Source organism: Pteronotus mesoamericanus, unplaced genomic scaffold, assembly GCF_021234165.1.
Source record: "Pteronotus mesoamericanus isolate MK-2021 breed Mesoamerican mustached bat unplaced genomic scaffold, CSHL_Meso_final contig_20, whole genome shotgun sequence".
NCBI lineage: Eukaryota > Metazoa > Chordata > Mammalia > Chiroptera > Mormoopidae > Pteronotus > Pteronotus mesoamericanus.
In genome coordinates, this window is record NW_026555085.1 from 97683534 (window position 1) to 97699059 (window position 15526).

General features: G+C 43.3%; 1 protein-coding gene across 3 annotated transcripts in view; it reads right to left on the reverse strand.

Moving 5' to 3' along the window:
• Window positions 1-15526, reverse strand: part of TFB1M (transcription factor B1, mitochondrial) — a 55503-nt gene that overhangs the window by 5514 nt on the left and 34463 nt on the right. For all 3 annotated transcript variants that reach the window (XM_054570145.1, XM_054570147.1, XM_054570146.1), the window contains one exon: window positions 5721-5848. In XM_054570145.1, the coding sequence (XP_054426120.1) occupies window positions 5721-5848 (128 nt within the window). The remainder of the gene's footprint in view (window positions 1-5720; window positions 5849-15526) is intronic.

The window sequence follows — 15526 nt, forward strand, 5'->3', positions numbered from 1 at the left end:
AATGGCTAAAACAGCAAACTACCAATGGCTAAAAGAGGAAATAAACAGGAAATGAATATGGAAACAATTTCCTAAGACATATGGGATGCAGCAAAAGCACTTCTACAAGAGAAGTTCATAGTAATACAGGTCAACCTTAAGACACAACCAATCAAAAATCCCAAATAATCTAATTTTACACCTAAAGACAATCAAGACTGAAATTATATAGTAGGAACAAATTATAAAGATCAGAGCAGAAAGAAATCCAATAGAGACTAAAAAAGCAATAGAAAAGAGTAAGGAAACTAAAAGGTGGTTTTTTGAAAAGATAAACAAAACTGATAAACCTTTAGCTAGATTCATCCAGGAAAAAAGGGAGATCCCAAAGAAAGAAAACCAGAAATGAAGGAGAAGTTATAACCTACACTACAGAAACACAAAGGGTCATAAAAGGATGCTACGGAGCTCTCAGTCGCCACGGTGGAGTAGGTAAATCCGGTACCTGCATCCTCCCACAACCACATCGAAATTTCAACTGAACTACAGAACGACCATCATCCAGGACCACCCTAAACCCAGCTCAGACGTCCTACAACTAGGGATTTAAAGAAGCCGTATCAAGACTGGTAGAAGGGGGGAGACACGGAACAGGCTGGTGCAACATCCACGGGATAAAAATTAAGGAATGCCTCGGCTGTAGAGGTCACCCCTGAGGATCGAGGGGTCCCATCCCACACCAGGCCCCTGCCCCCCAGCCCAGGAGTCCAATGTCAGGAAGAGAAGTCCTCATAACTAATGCTGTGAAAACCAGGGTAGGCTGTGGCTGAGTGTATTAAAAAACTGCTGGAATCCCCGGCGTTCCTCTTAAAGGGCCCAAAATGAACTTCCTCAGACTCATGCATTTGGAGCTCCTGTGCTGGGGCAGCCGCTCAAGAGGTGCCAGGGACATGCAATGAGGAAAGGAACTGTCTGGCTTTGGCGCAAAGGCTGGAGGGGCGACTTTCTCCCACAGAGAAGTGCTGGCAGAGGGCACTGCGCCTTTGCTGAGCCCTCCTCTGACAGAGCCAGAAGGCGGGGACTGTATCTCATTCTCCATCAACCTGGCTAAGGAAACAAACAGCTTGTCCCAACCTGGTGAGTCCCTGAGACTCTGCCCGATGCCACTTGCTGGCCCCCTGAGGCCATTTTCAAGGGCTTTTCCATTCTAATGGCTGGTCTTGGCTCATGCTATGGGCTTCCCTAAATCTCTCAAAGGTTCACAAACACCAAACAAGCAGTGTCTGGCCTCAGTGTGCCCAGTACCTTTTGCTAAGTGGCCCCAGGCCCGGCACTAGCAGCAGCTGGCTTTGGATCCCGGCTTGGCCTCTCCCAGGCACCTCCAAGCCCAGCACAAGTAACAGCCATCTGCGGATCACTCTAGCTCACGCTGGGGGGCCCCAGGCAGGGCACAGGCAGCAGATGATCTTGGCTTGCAGCACCCGGCTACCTCCACGAGCAACACACTCAAACAGGCAGACTCAGCGGGCACCAGAGCCCTGCTGATGGGACTCCTGCGCCGTGGGGTCGGCCCCTGCACAGCAGCTCCTCTGCTGTTGTTGCAGCCAGTCCTCAGAGCCCATTGGCCTGGGGGTAGATACCTTTTACTGATGTGCCAACAGCAATCAAGGCTCAACCACAACACGGGGTGCACACAGCCCACATGGGGAGGGCCCATCCGGAGTGCCCAGCTCTGGATACTGGGGAGGCTGTGCCACTGGGCCTACAGGACACCTACTACACAAGACCACTCTCCCAAGACCGGCAGGTACAGCAGCTCTACCTACATACATAGAAATAAACACAGGGAGGCAGCCATAGCAAGACAAACGTGTCCCAAATGAAAGAAAGAACAAAACTCCAGGAAAAAAGCGAAACAAAATGAAGACAAGCAATCTACCAGATGCAGAGCTCAAAACACTGTGAACTCAGGGGAAGAGTACATGAACTTAGAACTTCAAAAAAGAAATAGGAAATATAAAAAAGAAGCCATCAGAAATAAAGAATACAATAACTGAAATCTACTATTGATTCCCTGTAATGTAATGCAAATGGATTTAAACGCTCCAATCAAAGACATATTGAATGGATAACAAAACAAGACACTTACATATACAGTCATTCAAGATTGAAAGACACACACACAGACGGGAAGTAAAGGCATGAAAAAAGACATTTCATGAAAATGGGAATTAAAAGAAAAAAAAGCTTGGGTAGCAGTACTTATAGCAGACACAATAAACTTTAAAACAAAGGCTATAACAAGAGACAACGAAGGACCCAGGAAATCCACTTCTGGATATTTATCTGAAGAAACCCAAAACACTAAATCAAGAAGACATATGCATCCATATATTCACTACAACATTATTTCCAATAGCCAAGATAAGGAAGTAACCTAAGTATCATCAACAGATGAGTGGATAAAAAAGTGGTACATATATGCAGTGGAATGTGACTCAGCTAAAAAATAAAAAAAGAGAATGAACTCTTACCATCTGAAACAACATGGATGAACCTAGAGGATATTGTGCTGAGTGAATAAAATAAGTCAGAGAAAGACAAATGCCATACGATTTCACTTATATGCAGAATCTAAAGAACAAAATACAAGAACAAACAAAACAGAAACAGACTCACAGATACAGAGAAGAGACTGATAGTTGCCAGACAGGAGGGCGGGAGTCTAAATGAAAAAGGGGAAGGGATTAAGCAGTATAAATTAGTAGTTACAGAATAGTCACAGGGATGTAAAGTGCAGCAAAGGAAATATAGTCAATAACATGTAATAACTATGCGTGGTATCAGATGGGTACTAGAGTTATTGGGGTGATCACTTCATAAGTTACATAAATGTCTAATCACTGGGTTGTATTAACATATTATGGTACTAATATATTATTGTACATCAACTGTCTTCAATTGAAAAATAATTTTTTTTTTTTTTTTAATCTACTACACAGATCAGCAGCCAGGGCCTAATTTAAGCAGAGAAGTGAGACTACCAGAGTTAGTCATTTCAACAGAATTTGCAGAAATCAACAGCATTTGCCAACCTTTGGATGGGGAATACAGGAAGAAAAGAATACTATGAACAATGATATACCGACAAATTGAACAACCTAGAAGATATTGATAAATTTCTAGAAACCTACAACTTTTCCCAAACTGAACTGGGAAGAGACAGAGAATCTGAACAGCTTGATTACCAGCCACCAAATTGAAGCAGAAAGGTCAAGATCAGATGGCTTCATAGGTGAATTCTACCAAACATTTAAGAATAATTAATACCTATTCATTTCAAACTATTACAAAAAATTGAAGAGGCAGAAATGCCTCCAAATTCCTTTTGATGTCAGTGCTGCCCTCACACCAAAACTAGACAAAGACACTATAAATATAAAAAAGAAAATTATAGCTCAATATCCCTGATGAACATAGATGCTAAAATTCTCAACAAAATATTAGCATTTCCATACCTATAACAAACAATTAGAAATTAAGAGAACAACCCTATTTACAAATGCATCAAAAAGAATAAAATTCCTAGGAATAAATTTAATGAAAGAGGTGAAAGATCTGTATTCTGAAAACTATAAGGCCCTGAAGAAATTGATGAAGACACAAATAAATAGAAGGATATACTATGCTCATGGGTTAGATGAATTAATATTGTTAAAATGCCCATACTACATAAAGCAATCTATATATTCAGTGAAATCCCTATCAAACTACCAATTATATTATTCTCAGAAGTTGAACAAATAATCCTACATTTATATGGAATCACAAAAGACCCAGAAGAGTTAAATTCTGAGAGTGAAGCAATCTTGAAAATGAAGAACAAAGTTGGAGGTAACATACTGCTTGATTTCAGAATATTCAACAAAGCTATGATAATAAAAACAGTATGGTACTAACACAAAAAACAGATAGTTCAACAGAACAGAGCGCCTAGAAATAAACCCTTGCTTATATGGTCAATTAGTCCAGAAGAAAGGAAGCAAAAAAAATATAATGGAGAAATGACAGTCTCTTCAATAAGTGGTGTTTGGAAAACTGGGACAGATTTATGCAAATAAAACAAAAAAAGAAGAAGAGAAATGATCACTTTCTCACATCATGTACAAAAATAAACTCAAATGGATTACAGACTTAAATTTAAAACTGAAACCATGAAAGTCCCAGAAGAAAACATAGGCAGTAAACATTTTGACATTAGTCTTAGCAATATTTTTTGACTATGTCTCCTCAGGCAAGGGAAACAAAAACAAACAAATGGGATTATATCAAACTGCAAAGCTTCTGCACAGTGAAGAAAGCCATCAGCCAAATGAAAAAACTACCTACTGAATGGGAGAAGATATTTGTAAATAGTATATCTGAGAAGAGTAATATACAAAATATATAGCGAACTCATACAACTAATAACAAAAAAACAATCTGATTAAAAAATGGGTAGAGGACCCAAATAGACATTTCTCCCAAGAAGACATACAGATGGCCAACAGACATATAAAAAGATGCTTGATATCACTGATCATTAGGGAAATACAAATTTAAACCACAATGAGATATTGCCTCACATCTGACAGAGTGGTTATTATTAAAAAGTCAGCTAACAACAAGTGTTGGCAAGGATGTGGAGAAAAGGGAATTCTTACAACTGTTGGTGGGATTGTAAATTGGTGCAGCCAATATGGAAAACAGTATGGAGGTTCCCCTCAAAAAATTAAAGTACCGTTCAAGCAATTTTACTTCTGGGTACTTAGCTGAATAAAACAAAAACACTCATTTAAAAAGATAAATGCACCCCATGTTCATTTCAGGGTTATTTACAATAGTCAAGATAATGGAAATAACCTAGGTCCATTGGTAGACAAACAGATAAAGAAAATATGATATAAATATTACTCAGCCATAAAAAAGAATTGAAATCTTACCATTTGCGACAGCATGGATGGACCTAGAGGGTATTATGCTCAGCAAAATAAGTCAGAGAAAGAAAAATACCATATGATTTCACTCATATGTAGAATCTAACAAAACAAATGAGCAAACAAAACATAACATAAACAATTACATAAAGAAAAACTGGTGGCTGCCAGAAGGGAAGGTGGTGGGATGGATGGGCGAAAAGGGGAAGGGTAATAAGATCCACAAACATCCTGTAAATAAGCCACAGGGATGCAGCGCACAGCACAGGAAATATAACCAATAATATGGTAATAACTTTGCATGGTAACAGTTATTAGACTTACCATGGTGATCACACTGCAAGGTATGTATATGTCTAATCATTATGTTGTACACCTGAAACTAACATAGTCATGTATGCCAACTACACTTCAATGAAAAAAATTTTAAAAGCCCACAGTTAGTGTCAGCAATGTTACGAGTCGACAGTTTCAGTGGTCAAGTCCGGACTGAGAAACACAGCCTTCCCAGTACCAGGCGACTGTGAACTGTGCACCTGTCAGCTTTGGGCTGTACTTAGGATAAAGCAAAACCCGGGACGTGGCATCTCAGGTTGAAGCAAGGTCTCTCAGCGGCGGTCACGGTTTGTGTACCAGGACCTGAACTGAGAGTGATGTTTATAGAGAACTTCAAGAATTAATTTTTTAAAAAGTTCTGAAATCTTTAACAACATGACTGAGGATTTTGTAACGCATGCTAGAGAGAAGAAGAGGAGGCATTCTTACCCAAGTCCTCGATGGCAGTACTTCCTTCGGAAGTGAAATGCGTTCTGCACGACTTTTTCCACCAGCTTGAAGGGCTGCTCTATTTTGGGCTGTGTCAGGGGAGTGAAGTGCACCACGCCCACGTCCACCTTCATTGTAAGCAAACATACATCATTTTGTTGCATGGCATAAGATTATAAATGGTCTGTCTTTGTAAAACACAGGAGGGAGGGTTGTCAAGAGCATGGTTTTCAAAACTAAGCCTTTCCATAGACTTCTGTTTCATCTTCTTCGGGCATGTGAGATGCCACGTTTGCATTTGCGCTGACTCAGAAATCACAGCTGGTTGCGGGAGTTCTATAATGACTTCCACTAGACCTGTGCTTGATGATCACTTAACTTTAAAATGCAGTTTTACAATGGCCTTTAAAATCAATCCAAATAATCATTACAGTCAGCAGGCAGATAACAGATAGCATCAGAATGTTTTATTTGGCTTTTGAATGAGTAAAAAATAAGCTGCGGCAGCAGTTCTGACTGTAAGACTGGGCTTCAAAACGCAGAGAGAAGGCAGATGGGCCCCAAAGGACCACTTAGTGTGCAGCTCCCCCGAAAGTGAGTCAGTCAGGACACCACTTATTTTGGGTACAGACACCGATTAATCAGCTGGATGGAATTCATGAGCATCTTCTGCACAGCCACATAACTTTCTGGTAGCAACTTTAAATGCCCCAGGAGGCACAGACAGGATCCAAAGAAAAAAAGGAAACTACCAAAAATGTCCGTGCTTTGGTGTTAAGCTGCTACCAGCTATTGAGAGTCTTTAATTATCAGAAAATAAAACTTTTCAGGCATATCTGGTTAAGAGATTTATAGCCTGACTTATTCTAAAAATGGAGTCATGGTGATTCACAAGGATATATTCAAAATAACAAAGGAAAAGTATTGAAGGTACAAAGGGAGAAATGTGAATTACTCCCAAATATGTCTGACAGAATCCACAATCTAGGAAATGGGGTCTGTTCAGAATTCACAGATGCATTCTGAGGAATTGCTGAACTCGCTACTGAGAGCAGCACACAGACTCTACAAAGGCCAAGAAAGTACAGTAATTTATGAAGTGTGGGTGGTACCACTGTCTTTTGAAAAGGAATTCTATTTCTAAAATACTATAGGGGTTATCAAGTTCTCTTGGGAGGACTTGCTTCTAAAGAGTCTTATGGCTACAAAACTTCTTAAAACTAGCCTGTGTTCTGCGAGGATGGGGGGCTACGCTTTTGTTTCTAGGGTGGAGGACCAATGCATGACACGAGACCCTTAGGACAAGAAAATAAAAAGAAAGTGGCTGAAGATGTGCCTCGCCTCAGGCAGCCTGGGTGGGCGTTTGGGAAGCCAGCGCTGCCTGTCCTCGGCGTCTGAGCTGCCTCGCTGGCGAGCTGCCCCACCAGGCCTCCCCTGCCTTGAACAGTCACCCATCCAGTCCCCGGATGTTTTCGGGGCGCGAGAGCTGTGCCCATCTGACAGAACTGACTAGAAGCGGAGAGTCTGCCGGTCGGACGGTGTGGCTGGCAGGAGGGAGGGCGCTGAGCAGCAGAGTGAAAGCTGCCAGGGAGGGTTCTTTCCATACTGAGGATGTTCCCCTAAATGTCCGCCAGCCCACTAGCAGTTACTCCACTTCAGAGTGGCTGTCGGAAGGCAATGTTAAATGTTCTTATTAAATTTTAATAGTTGTCAAATTGTGTTCTCTATGCTTATTCCGTTTCACCAAGTTCAGTAACAGGCACGTCCTGCAGGAAACCAAGTGCTTTGGTTACAAGGCCAGGACTTTCTTTAGATCTTCCAAAAACCCCCACAGAACAGCGTCCAGGGGTCCCAGAGAGGTCGGTGATCAAGGCAGAAGAGGACACAGCATTGCTGAAGTGACCTCAGGGTCGAGGTGAACAGGAGCCCTAGCATAGGCTGGGAAGAAAAGATTGCTTCCTCTCCGAGCATGTCTGTGGAAGGAGAAAGTAGAGGGAACCTACGGCCGGGGAGAGTGGCAGCGGCAGCCCAACCCCGCTGTGACGGCTATGAACGTCCGATCCTGCTCCTAAACTCTGAAATGCCCACTTCCCCTGTCCTCCTGCCGATCTTGGGAAGAGAAGTCAACCCAACTGCTGGGGGAGGCTCCAGGCCACCCTTACACTGCGCCCCGCCCCTTCACTCTGGAACTCTCCACGCCGCTCGGGCATTCCTGTCCCCACCCCTTGGCCTGCCATCCTCCACGGCTCCGCTCCTTCGGCCCCTTCACTCCACTGCTCCCTGACTACCTGCGTCGGCTCCGAAAGGAATCCTTTCGGTCACCAGGCCTCATCCAATGGCCTCCCGGTCTCCAGAGGAAAGAAGCTTTTGGCAACATACGAGATAAATTCAAGCCCTACCTAACCCTAAATGCATGAAGCATCAAAACTCCAACGTTCAGATACAATGCAGACCAAGCGCACAAACACAGGAGAGACGCGCCTCCTGGCACTGCCGCAGCTGCCGCTTCCAGCTTCCCTGGGTTTGCAAACGTTGCCTCATCTTTATTTGCCTGATTTCATTTCTTTGAGATACAGTTGGTGTTTGCAAATACAGGAGATGCCTAAACGAGATTTTACAACCCTGCCCTGATACAGCAGCACTCTGTGTAAACTGTGGCAGCAGACTCCTACTAAAGTTTGAAGTTTGGTGCCCAGCTGGCTAACAGTATAATGTAACTAAAATCTTCACTCACAATCAAACACAGTTAACCTTCATGGGGGACCCAGTGAAGCTCCCTGTGAAGGCAGACGCTTCCGGGTCACGCGTCCTGCCTTGGGGGGGAGACCTCCCCTCACACCGCTACCCACTTTCTCTCCCCTCGCCCCTCCCCCCAGCACTTCTCAGAATTGCTCTGAATAATGAAGCCCATTTTCTCTGAAGCCACAGGAAAGCCACTTGGTAACTATGGTAACAGATACAAAAATGCTTTTTACTTATAATTGAATGCTTATTTAAAATTACAACCATTTTTTTTTCCTTCCTTGATCTTAAGTCTATTAAAGGGTTTGATTACAAAGAAGTCAGTACACAGGCAATAGATGCACTTAAAAAAACCCGTTTGATGTTGCCAGCCCGTTCCCAAACTCAGTGTGTCAGTACACCAAAATGACTTACTAAAATTTCAAATTAAGGTATTTATAATGAATTTAAATGTTTGTCTTGCCAATCCACTATCATGTCAATGCTTTTGCAAGCTGAGATTATGTTTCTCAACACAGCAGCCTTGGCTACCAGAGGCCGGAGGCAGATGTTCCACACTCTAGGCCAGGGTGTCCAGGGTGGTGATGAGCTCAGAGCAGGCTGTGGATTTGTTAAGAGACCCCGGGGTAGGAAGCTACTAAACCTCAAAGCTTAGACAGTGTCAACTCAGATCTCGAATCAACACGACACGGGAAATACTGAAGAATGTATGGCCTGGTTGCTGACTTCGAGATGATCATAATACGCCAAAAAACTAAATAACTACCCCACGAAACAAAACTGGCCACTGGCTAGGAAAGGACCTTCGACACCTCCCACGGTGGTCAAGCCATTAAAGGACAAGCTGGTGGAGAGGAAAAACGATGAGAAAGTCAGTTACAATTTAATCAGCAGAGATACAATCATAACTTGGAGATGATAGAAGGAATGATAAGGAAAAGAGAATGACTGCAGAGAATAATCAATAAGCCTCCAAGGACAATACAAGGACGATTCAAAGTCCAAGTGGTATTGTGTGGAATAAAAAGGGTCCCCTGGTCCTGAGGCTGTGGGCACCACCTGACAAAACAAGGGATCAGGGTTTGGGAGAGTCACAGTTCGGTGTCAGGAGAACGACAGAGGAAGGTGAGCGCGCTGGGGACTGCTTGGCTCCCCCTCTATGACTTCACCTTCAGGAGCCTGCTCTGAGCCAAGGACGCTCTCCGAGCACCACGGCCCGCGGCTACAGCTTCCCCAGACAAGGGGAACAAGTCACCGTGCCTGTGATATTATCATTATGCATACTGTAGGAAAACAAAATATTTACAGATATAGATGTACATCAAATGTCCTATATTTAATTTATTCTACCTGTAATTCTTGTGCCACCCCCAATTTAAGGACAGAATTTCGGCTGTACAACCTTCAAACTCAAACACTTTGAAAGCACAGAAGGTATCCCAAACCAAGGTATTCAGCAAGACTGACACAGCTGCATATCTTTCTTTGAAGTTCACAGTTTGTGTTTGTTATTGTAACAATACAAACTTCTACAGAAGTTCCACCCCTCCTTTTTGCTCCTCCTATAGGATTTCGAATGGTTTTCTCCTCCTCAGAGGGTAAGCCCGTGGGAGAATGACAGAGCTGAGAGCATGATGAGAAATACGCCTAAGAGATGCCTGGCATGAGGAGGGGAGGTGGACCGCAGCAGCTTTTGACTGTATAAATTCTGCATGCAAATGTATGCATACATGCAAATTATGTCAACTAGTAATAACAATAACAACAAAATGAGTCAGGGCTCCTTGGTGCCAGGGAAGGAGTGAACACTTAATTCTAAACAAAATGCAAGAGGGACAAGAACAAACATTGGGTTAGGGTTTCCTGCTCTATTTAACCTGGAGCTTCCAGGCGATCAGGGAAACACACCTTTCTAAAACCTCGACCCGCCCCCCAAGCCACGGCTCCAGCGTGCGGAGGCGCCCTGCTCCCGCAGCAGCTGCGGGCGAGGGAGAGCCGCCCACCGGCTCGGCTCGGGGCTGCCCTGCCGGGGAGTGCCGGCGCCCAGGGGACCAGCAGGGCCTTGCCGCCGGTCTCACCGGACCCGAGGAGCTGCGACAGCTCGGCACTGACCGCTTCCTAGGAACGATCCATCTGAGCAAGCTCACAAGGCACTCCAGTAGCTGCTTGTTGCTATTAAAAAATAGTACTACTATTATTAAAAGACTGATAAACATGAATGGAAATACATTAACTCAAAACGAGTCAATATATTAATTTAAAACTGCCGAAGAGACTAGATGCTATCCTCATGTGGCGTAGCCAGTGCTATCCTCATGTGGCGTAGCCAGTACACCCCTGCCCTGCGGAAGCCAACGTGAACACGGTATCGAAATAGAGCATACACAGGTCGGCGCTGCAGCCATCGCTGGCGCCGAGCCTGCGCCCCGACCGCTCCAGGTGGCAGACACCGGCTGCTGGATGCGCCTGGGCCCCGGGCTGGCGGCGCAGACCTGCTCTCCTTTTGCTGAAAAATATTTCTTCTTTAAAGTGTCCATGCTGTCTCGCTCTTCCTGTTTCTAACTTGAAAAACAGTCTGTCTTTCTAAAGGTGAATTCTGTAGCTGCTGGGTGTCATCTTTCACACAGCGATTCTACTATGGGGTATGGTAAAGGTATAGGGGTGCCGGGTAGTCCTCCCAATGTATCACAAGAGATACAAAAATAAATAACAGAAGGGGTTAAAACTGATGCAAGCTCTCTTGTTTGGCAAGATCACAAAGTCCATGTGAAGTCCCCCGGGGCCCTAGAGTGGGCTGGGAGCAAGAGGCAGGAACCCAGGTGGGTAGAGGAAGAATCACAGGGAAGAGAGAAGAAAGGGGGAGGGGTGTCGACCGAGAGGGCTGGACCCAAAACGATGCATTCAGCTCACGATCTCAGATACTACCAATACATGATGGGTTTTTGTTTTGTTTTGTTGGTTTTTTGTTTGTTTGTTTGTTTTGCCCTGCTCTTGAAAATAATGTGCAAAGAGAATGCATGCAATGGTAAAGCCACAACAAATATGTATTTATACTATTTATGAGATTAGGTTGATCTGCAAATGTCAGCACAATCCAAAGACGGTCTTAGTATTCTAAACTAACGGGATGAAGACAGAGAACAAGCCCTCAAGATCCTTCTCTTGGAGACAAACAGGAGTAACAAGATGTAAAAATAAGGTACCAGATAATAGAGCAAATGGAAGTCCACTCTGCACACACCAACCTGTACCCGACTTGCAGCAGAAGTCATCAGAAACTAGGGCGGCCTCGTTGGACGCTTGAGAACACACATAAACCCGAGAATATTCGCCTTCATTTCCACTATTACCAACTAATCTACAAACTGCCAATTTTTAAAAAAAATTAAGAAAGTCTTCGCACTGATCTAAAACATTACACTATAGCTACAATGACCACGGGCATGGAGGAACACAGTGGACTGATCGTGTTCTCAGCCGATACTGTTAATTGCCTAAGGCTGGATCAGAAGAGAAATGTTTTTAGATTAAGCCGATCGCTTTAAATTTGGGGGTCTGGAACAGGAAACTATATTATCTTATTCTGAATTTCATTATTTTCAAGGCTGAACAGAAAGCAAGTACAAAAAGACCTTGTTGTTTTTTAAAAATAAGAACCTCAACTTTTCATTGGAATTAAGTGGGCAGCTTTGTAAACACACAATGGCTGGGCATCATTCCAGACCAATGAATGGGAGCCCCGGGCCAGAAGCGGGGCCTCAGGGCTTTTCCAGCGTTGGCTGACGCGCAAGGTCAGCACAGGCCTGCAGAACACCCTTATACAAAGGTACGGTATTCTTGTTCTCAAATATTCAGTGAAATGACCGATTCATTCAGAGAGTAGAGGGAAGCTTTTCTGGATATCCAGATTATCACCACCAGGAGAAACACAAAGGCAATCACAGGTCATTTTTCCTTAAAAATAGGAAAATGAAAACATTTTAAAGACAAAAATAGATGGGCTGCGGGGCCACTGGCCAGCTACTCGGCAGTCACTTAGCATGAGTGAGGCGTACATGCTTCCAGGTAAAGCTGCGGAGATGTCAGAGTTAAGCTGTTTCACAGCTTAGTCCAGACTGCCTCAGACAGGAGCGACGCCTTACAGTGAGACTCAGAAGTACATTCTGTCCCGAGTGGAGGCAGGAGAGCGCTGCGAGTGCAGAAGGGCCTCAAAAATCACAGTATTCTGGGCCTGACGCCCACCTACTCGTTTTACAACCTCTGCTGTTACTTCACTTATCTGGAGCTTAGTTTTCTCATCTATAAAATGAGGATTCCTGTTCTCTCACAGGCTTGTCTTGAGAATTAAAAAACAAAGTGCCTCAAACAGTACCCAGCATACAGGAAGCCACTTATAAATGGGAGATACTATCATTACATCAAAATTAAAAAACTCAAGAGTTGCACAATCACTTAAAATTAGTCTCATTTGGAAAGGACAAAATTACACTTTTATTCATGCAAAGGTAATATGCAGTTTCATTACTGTTATTTTCTATACTCAAAATCGGTTTCTGAACTCTTTCATTCCCTATTTATTGGGCCCCTACTATAAGCCAGGCACCGCCCTGGCCCAGGAGAAACAGCAACAAACAAGGCAGACCGAGACCCTTGCCCCGAGGTTTCCATTCTCCGAGGTCCTCAGCCAGCAGAGGGGCTCAGAGGTGGTAGGATTCTCCGTGCATTTTGAAGTTTAGAAACAGCAGCTGGTTGGCTGGGTGTTGGGTATGGAATCAGGGATGGTTTTAGCTCTAGGGAGTGCCAAATGGGGGATGGGTTTGCCACTAATGGACATGGGCAGACAGGGAGCTTGGTGTGGGGAGGGTCAGGAGCCCTTGGTCCGGGACAGGTCTGAGGTGTCTGAGTGGTGTCCTGTCAGCAAGTGGACGCACAAGTGGGAAGAGACACAGACTGAGGAAAAGATAAACTAAGGTAACATCTAGGGGAGTCTCTGGAAGTGAAAGATTTAATGCTCTTTAATTCTGTCCACACTGGAAATACATAATAACGTCAATGAACTATATTTCTCTATCTATCTCTACTTTCCAGAGCCTTTTGCATATAAGACATCCTGCCTCATTAAAGGTCTGTAGTTAGTAAAAGTTATTTGTATTTCAGAATTTATCATTTTAAAAGACAGTTAATACTGAGTAAGTATCAAGGAATAAGAATTACCGAAAACATTTTGAAAACAGCAATGAACATTAAAGCAAGCTTGGCCGTGAACTCTCAGCTAGCTGCATTATGCGGGGGTCAGAGATGAGAGGCTTGTCCCTCCACTGCCATCCGTCAGCCTCGGCGCAGGTGCGCCTGTACTGACAACCGTGTGGCAAGGAGCCCAACCAGCCAGGGCAGGGCACTGAGGGGACCCGGGGGCCTTCTTCTGACACAGCAGTAACAACATGCTGTTCCTGTTATCGCCTGAACTTCAATTCTACCTCCTCCGGTATCTATACAAGGAACTGTTCATTCATTTCCATGAACTAAAAGAAGAAAGTTTCCATAACATTAGAATACTATGGCTGAAAGGCAAATCCACAGGCATTAGATTTCTCACATCTTGCTAAATGCCAGACTTAGATTAAAACAAACCAAAAACAAACAAACAAAAAAGCAAACAAAAAACATCTAGAAAAACCCAGACAAGTGAAACATACATTTTATTATTCATTGCTTTTAAAGAAATGGCCAACATCTAACATGGCTACCAACAGTTCAAAAATTTTTTAAATCCAGTCATAAAATTATCTCCCTTTCTGTACAGTGGATGTGCGTTTACAGTTTGTAGAATTCAAATTACCAAGGAAAAAAAAATTGAGAGCCCAAAACAGACAGAGGTGTAACATGCCTGTTCTGTTGTTCAGGATCTAGAATCTTGGTCTTTGATTCACTGTTTCATCATGTCATTTTGATGTAATTTCTTTATAACAGTCTCTAAAAGTTCTAATATTAAATTACACTCTGGAAACCTTTTGCAGTGTAAGGAATCACAGAAGAAAATTCAGGACACCCCCCAAAAAGTTCTGGTAGGTTTACTAATGAAAATTCTCATCAACAGTTGTTGCTGGGTTTTCTTCTACTTAAAAAAATATATATTTAAAAAAAACTGTCTTTTGAATGTTTATTTTGAAAACTACCAATTTTTTGAATCTCGATTTTAGACAAATCACAAGCACCAGAATAAAAATACAGTCTCACCTTGACAGGTGTGACTCAGTGGACTGAGCACGAGCCTGAGAACCAAAAGGCTCCTGGTTCGATTCCCAGTCAGGGCACATGCTTAGGTTGGGGGCGTGCAAGAGAGACAACCAACTGATGTTTCTCTCGCACACTGATGTTTCTCTGCCTCTCTTTCTCCTTCCCTTCCTCCTCTCTAAAAATAAATAAATCAAACCTTAAAAAAAAATAGTTTCAACTATCATTTGCAAAACACAATTTAGTTAAAAATATTTCAGACCAAAAAGAATATAATTGGGGACATCAAATAATGAACTGTATCTTCCAACACAGATAAAAATAAATTATAACTATGTACTAAAACATAGCATTAAAGGAAAAGAAAGCCTTTGTGTGAGCTCCCAAAGAATTCCTCCTCTGCATACAGGGACACAAAAGCATTTTTAGCTTTCAGGTTTCGACAAATCCTGTTGTAACAACAACTCCCTCCCTTCCCCGCCTCCTCCTTTCTTAATTCTCCCACAGCTCAAAAAATGAGATGGAGAACCTGGTATTTATCTTCTAGCTCCATCAGCAGTTTCACCTCTCAGATTCCTATGTTGCTCTTTATTTGCTATTTGCGAGTGAGCTTGTTGGAGCTGTATCACTAATGCCCAGAAGCTGTAGAGTGAGCCTCGCGTGAGTGGTGACTCCTCCCTCATCACACCTCCCTGGGGTTCACGTGAAGACAACTGACCACACGGAATTGAGACACTGAAGGCGACAGACACAAGGTATGGAAACTGAGACACTTCTGTGATGCTTGACGCTACATGTAGCTCTTCCAGCACCATTGAGTTGGAAGTTTA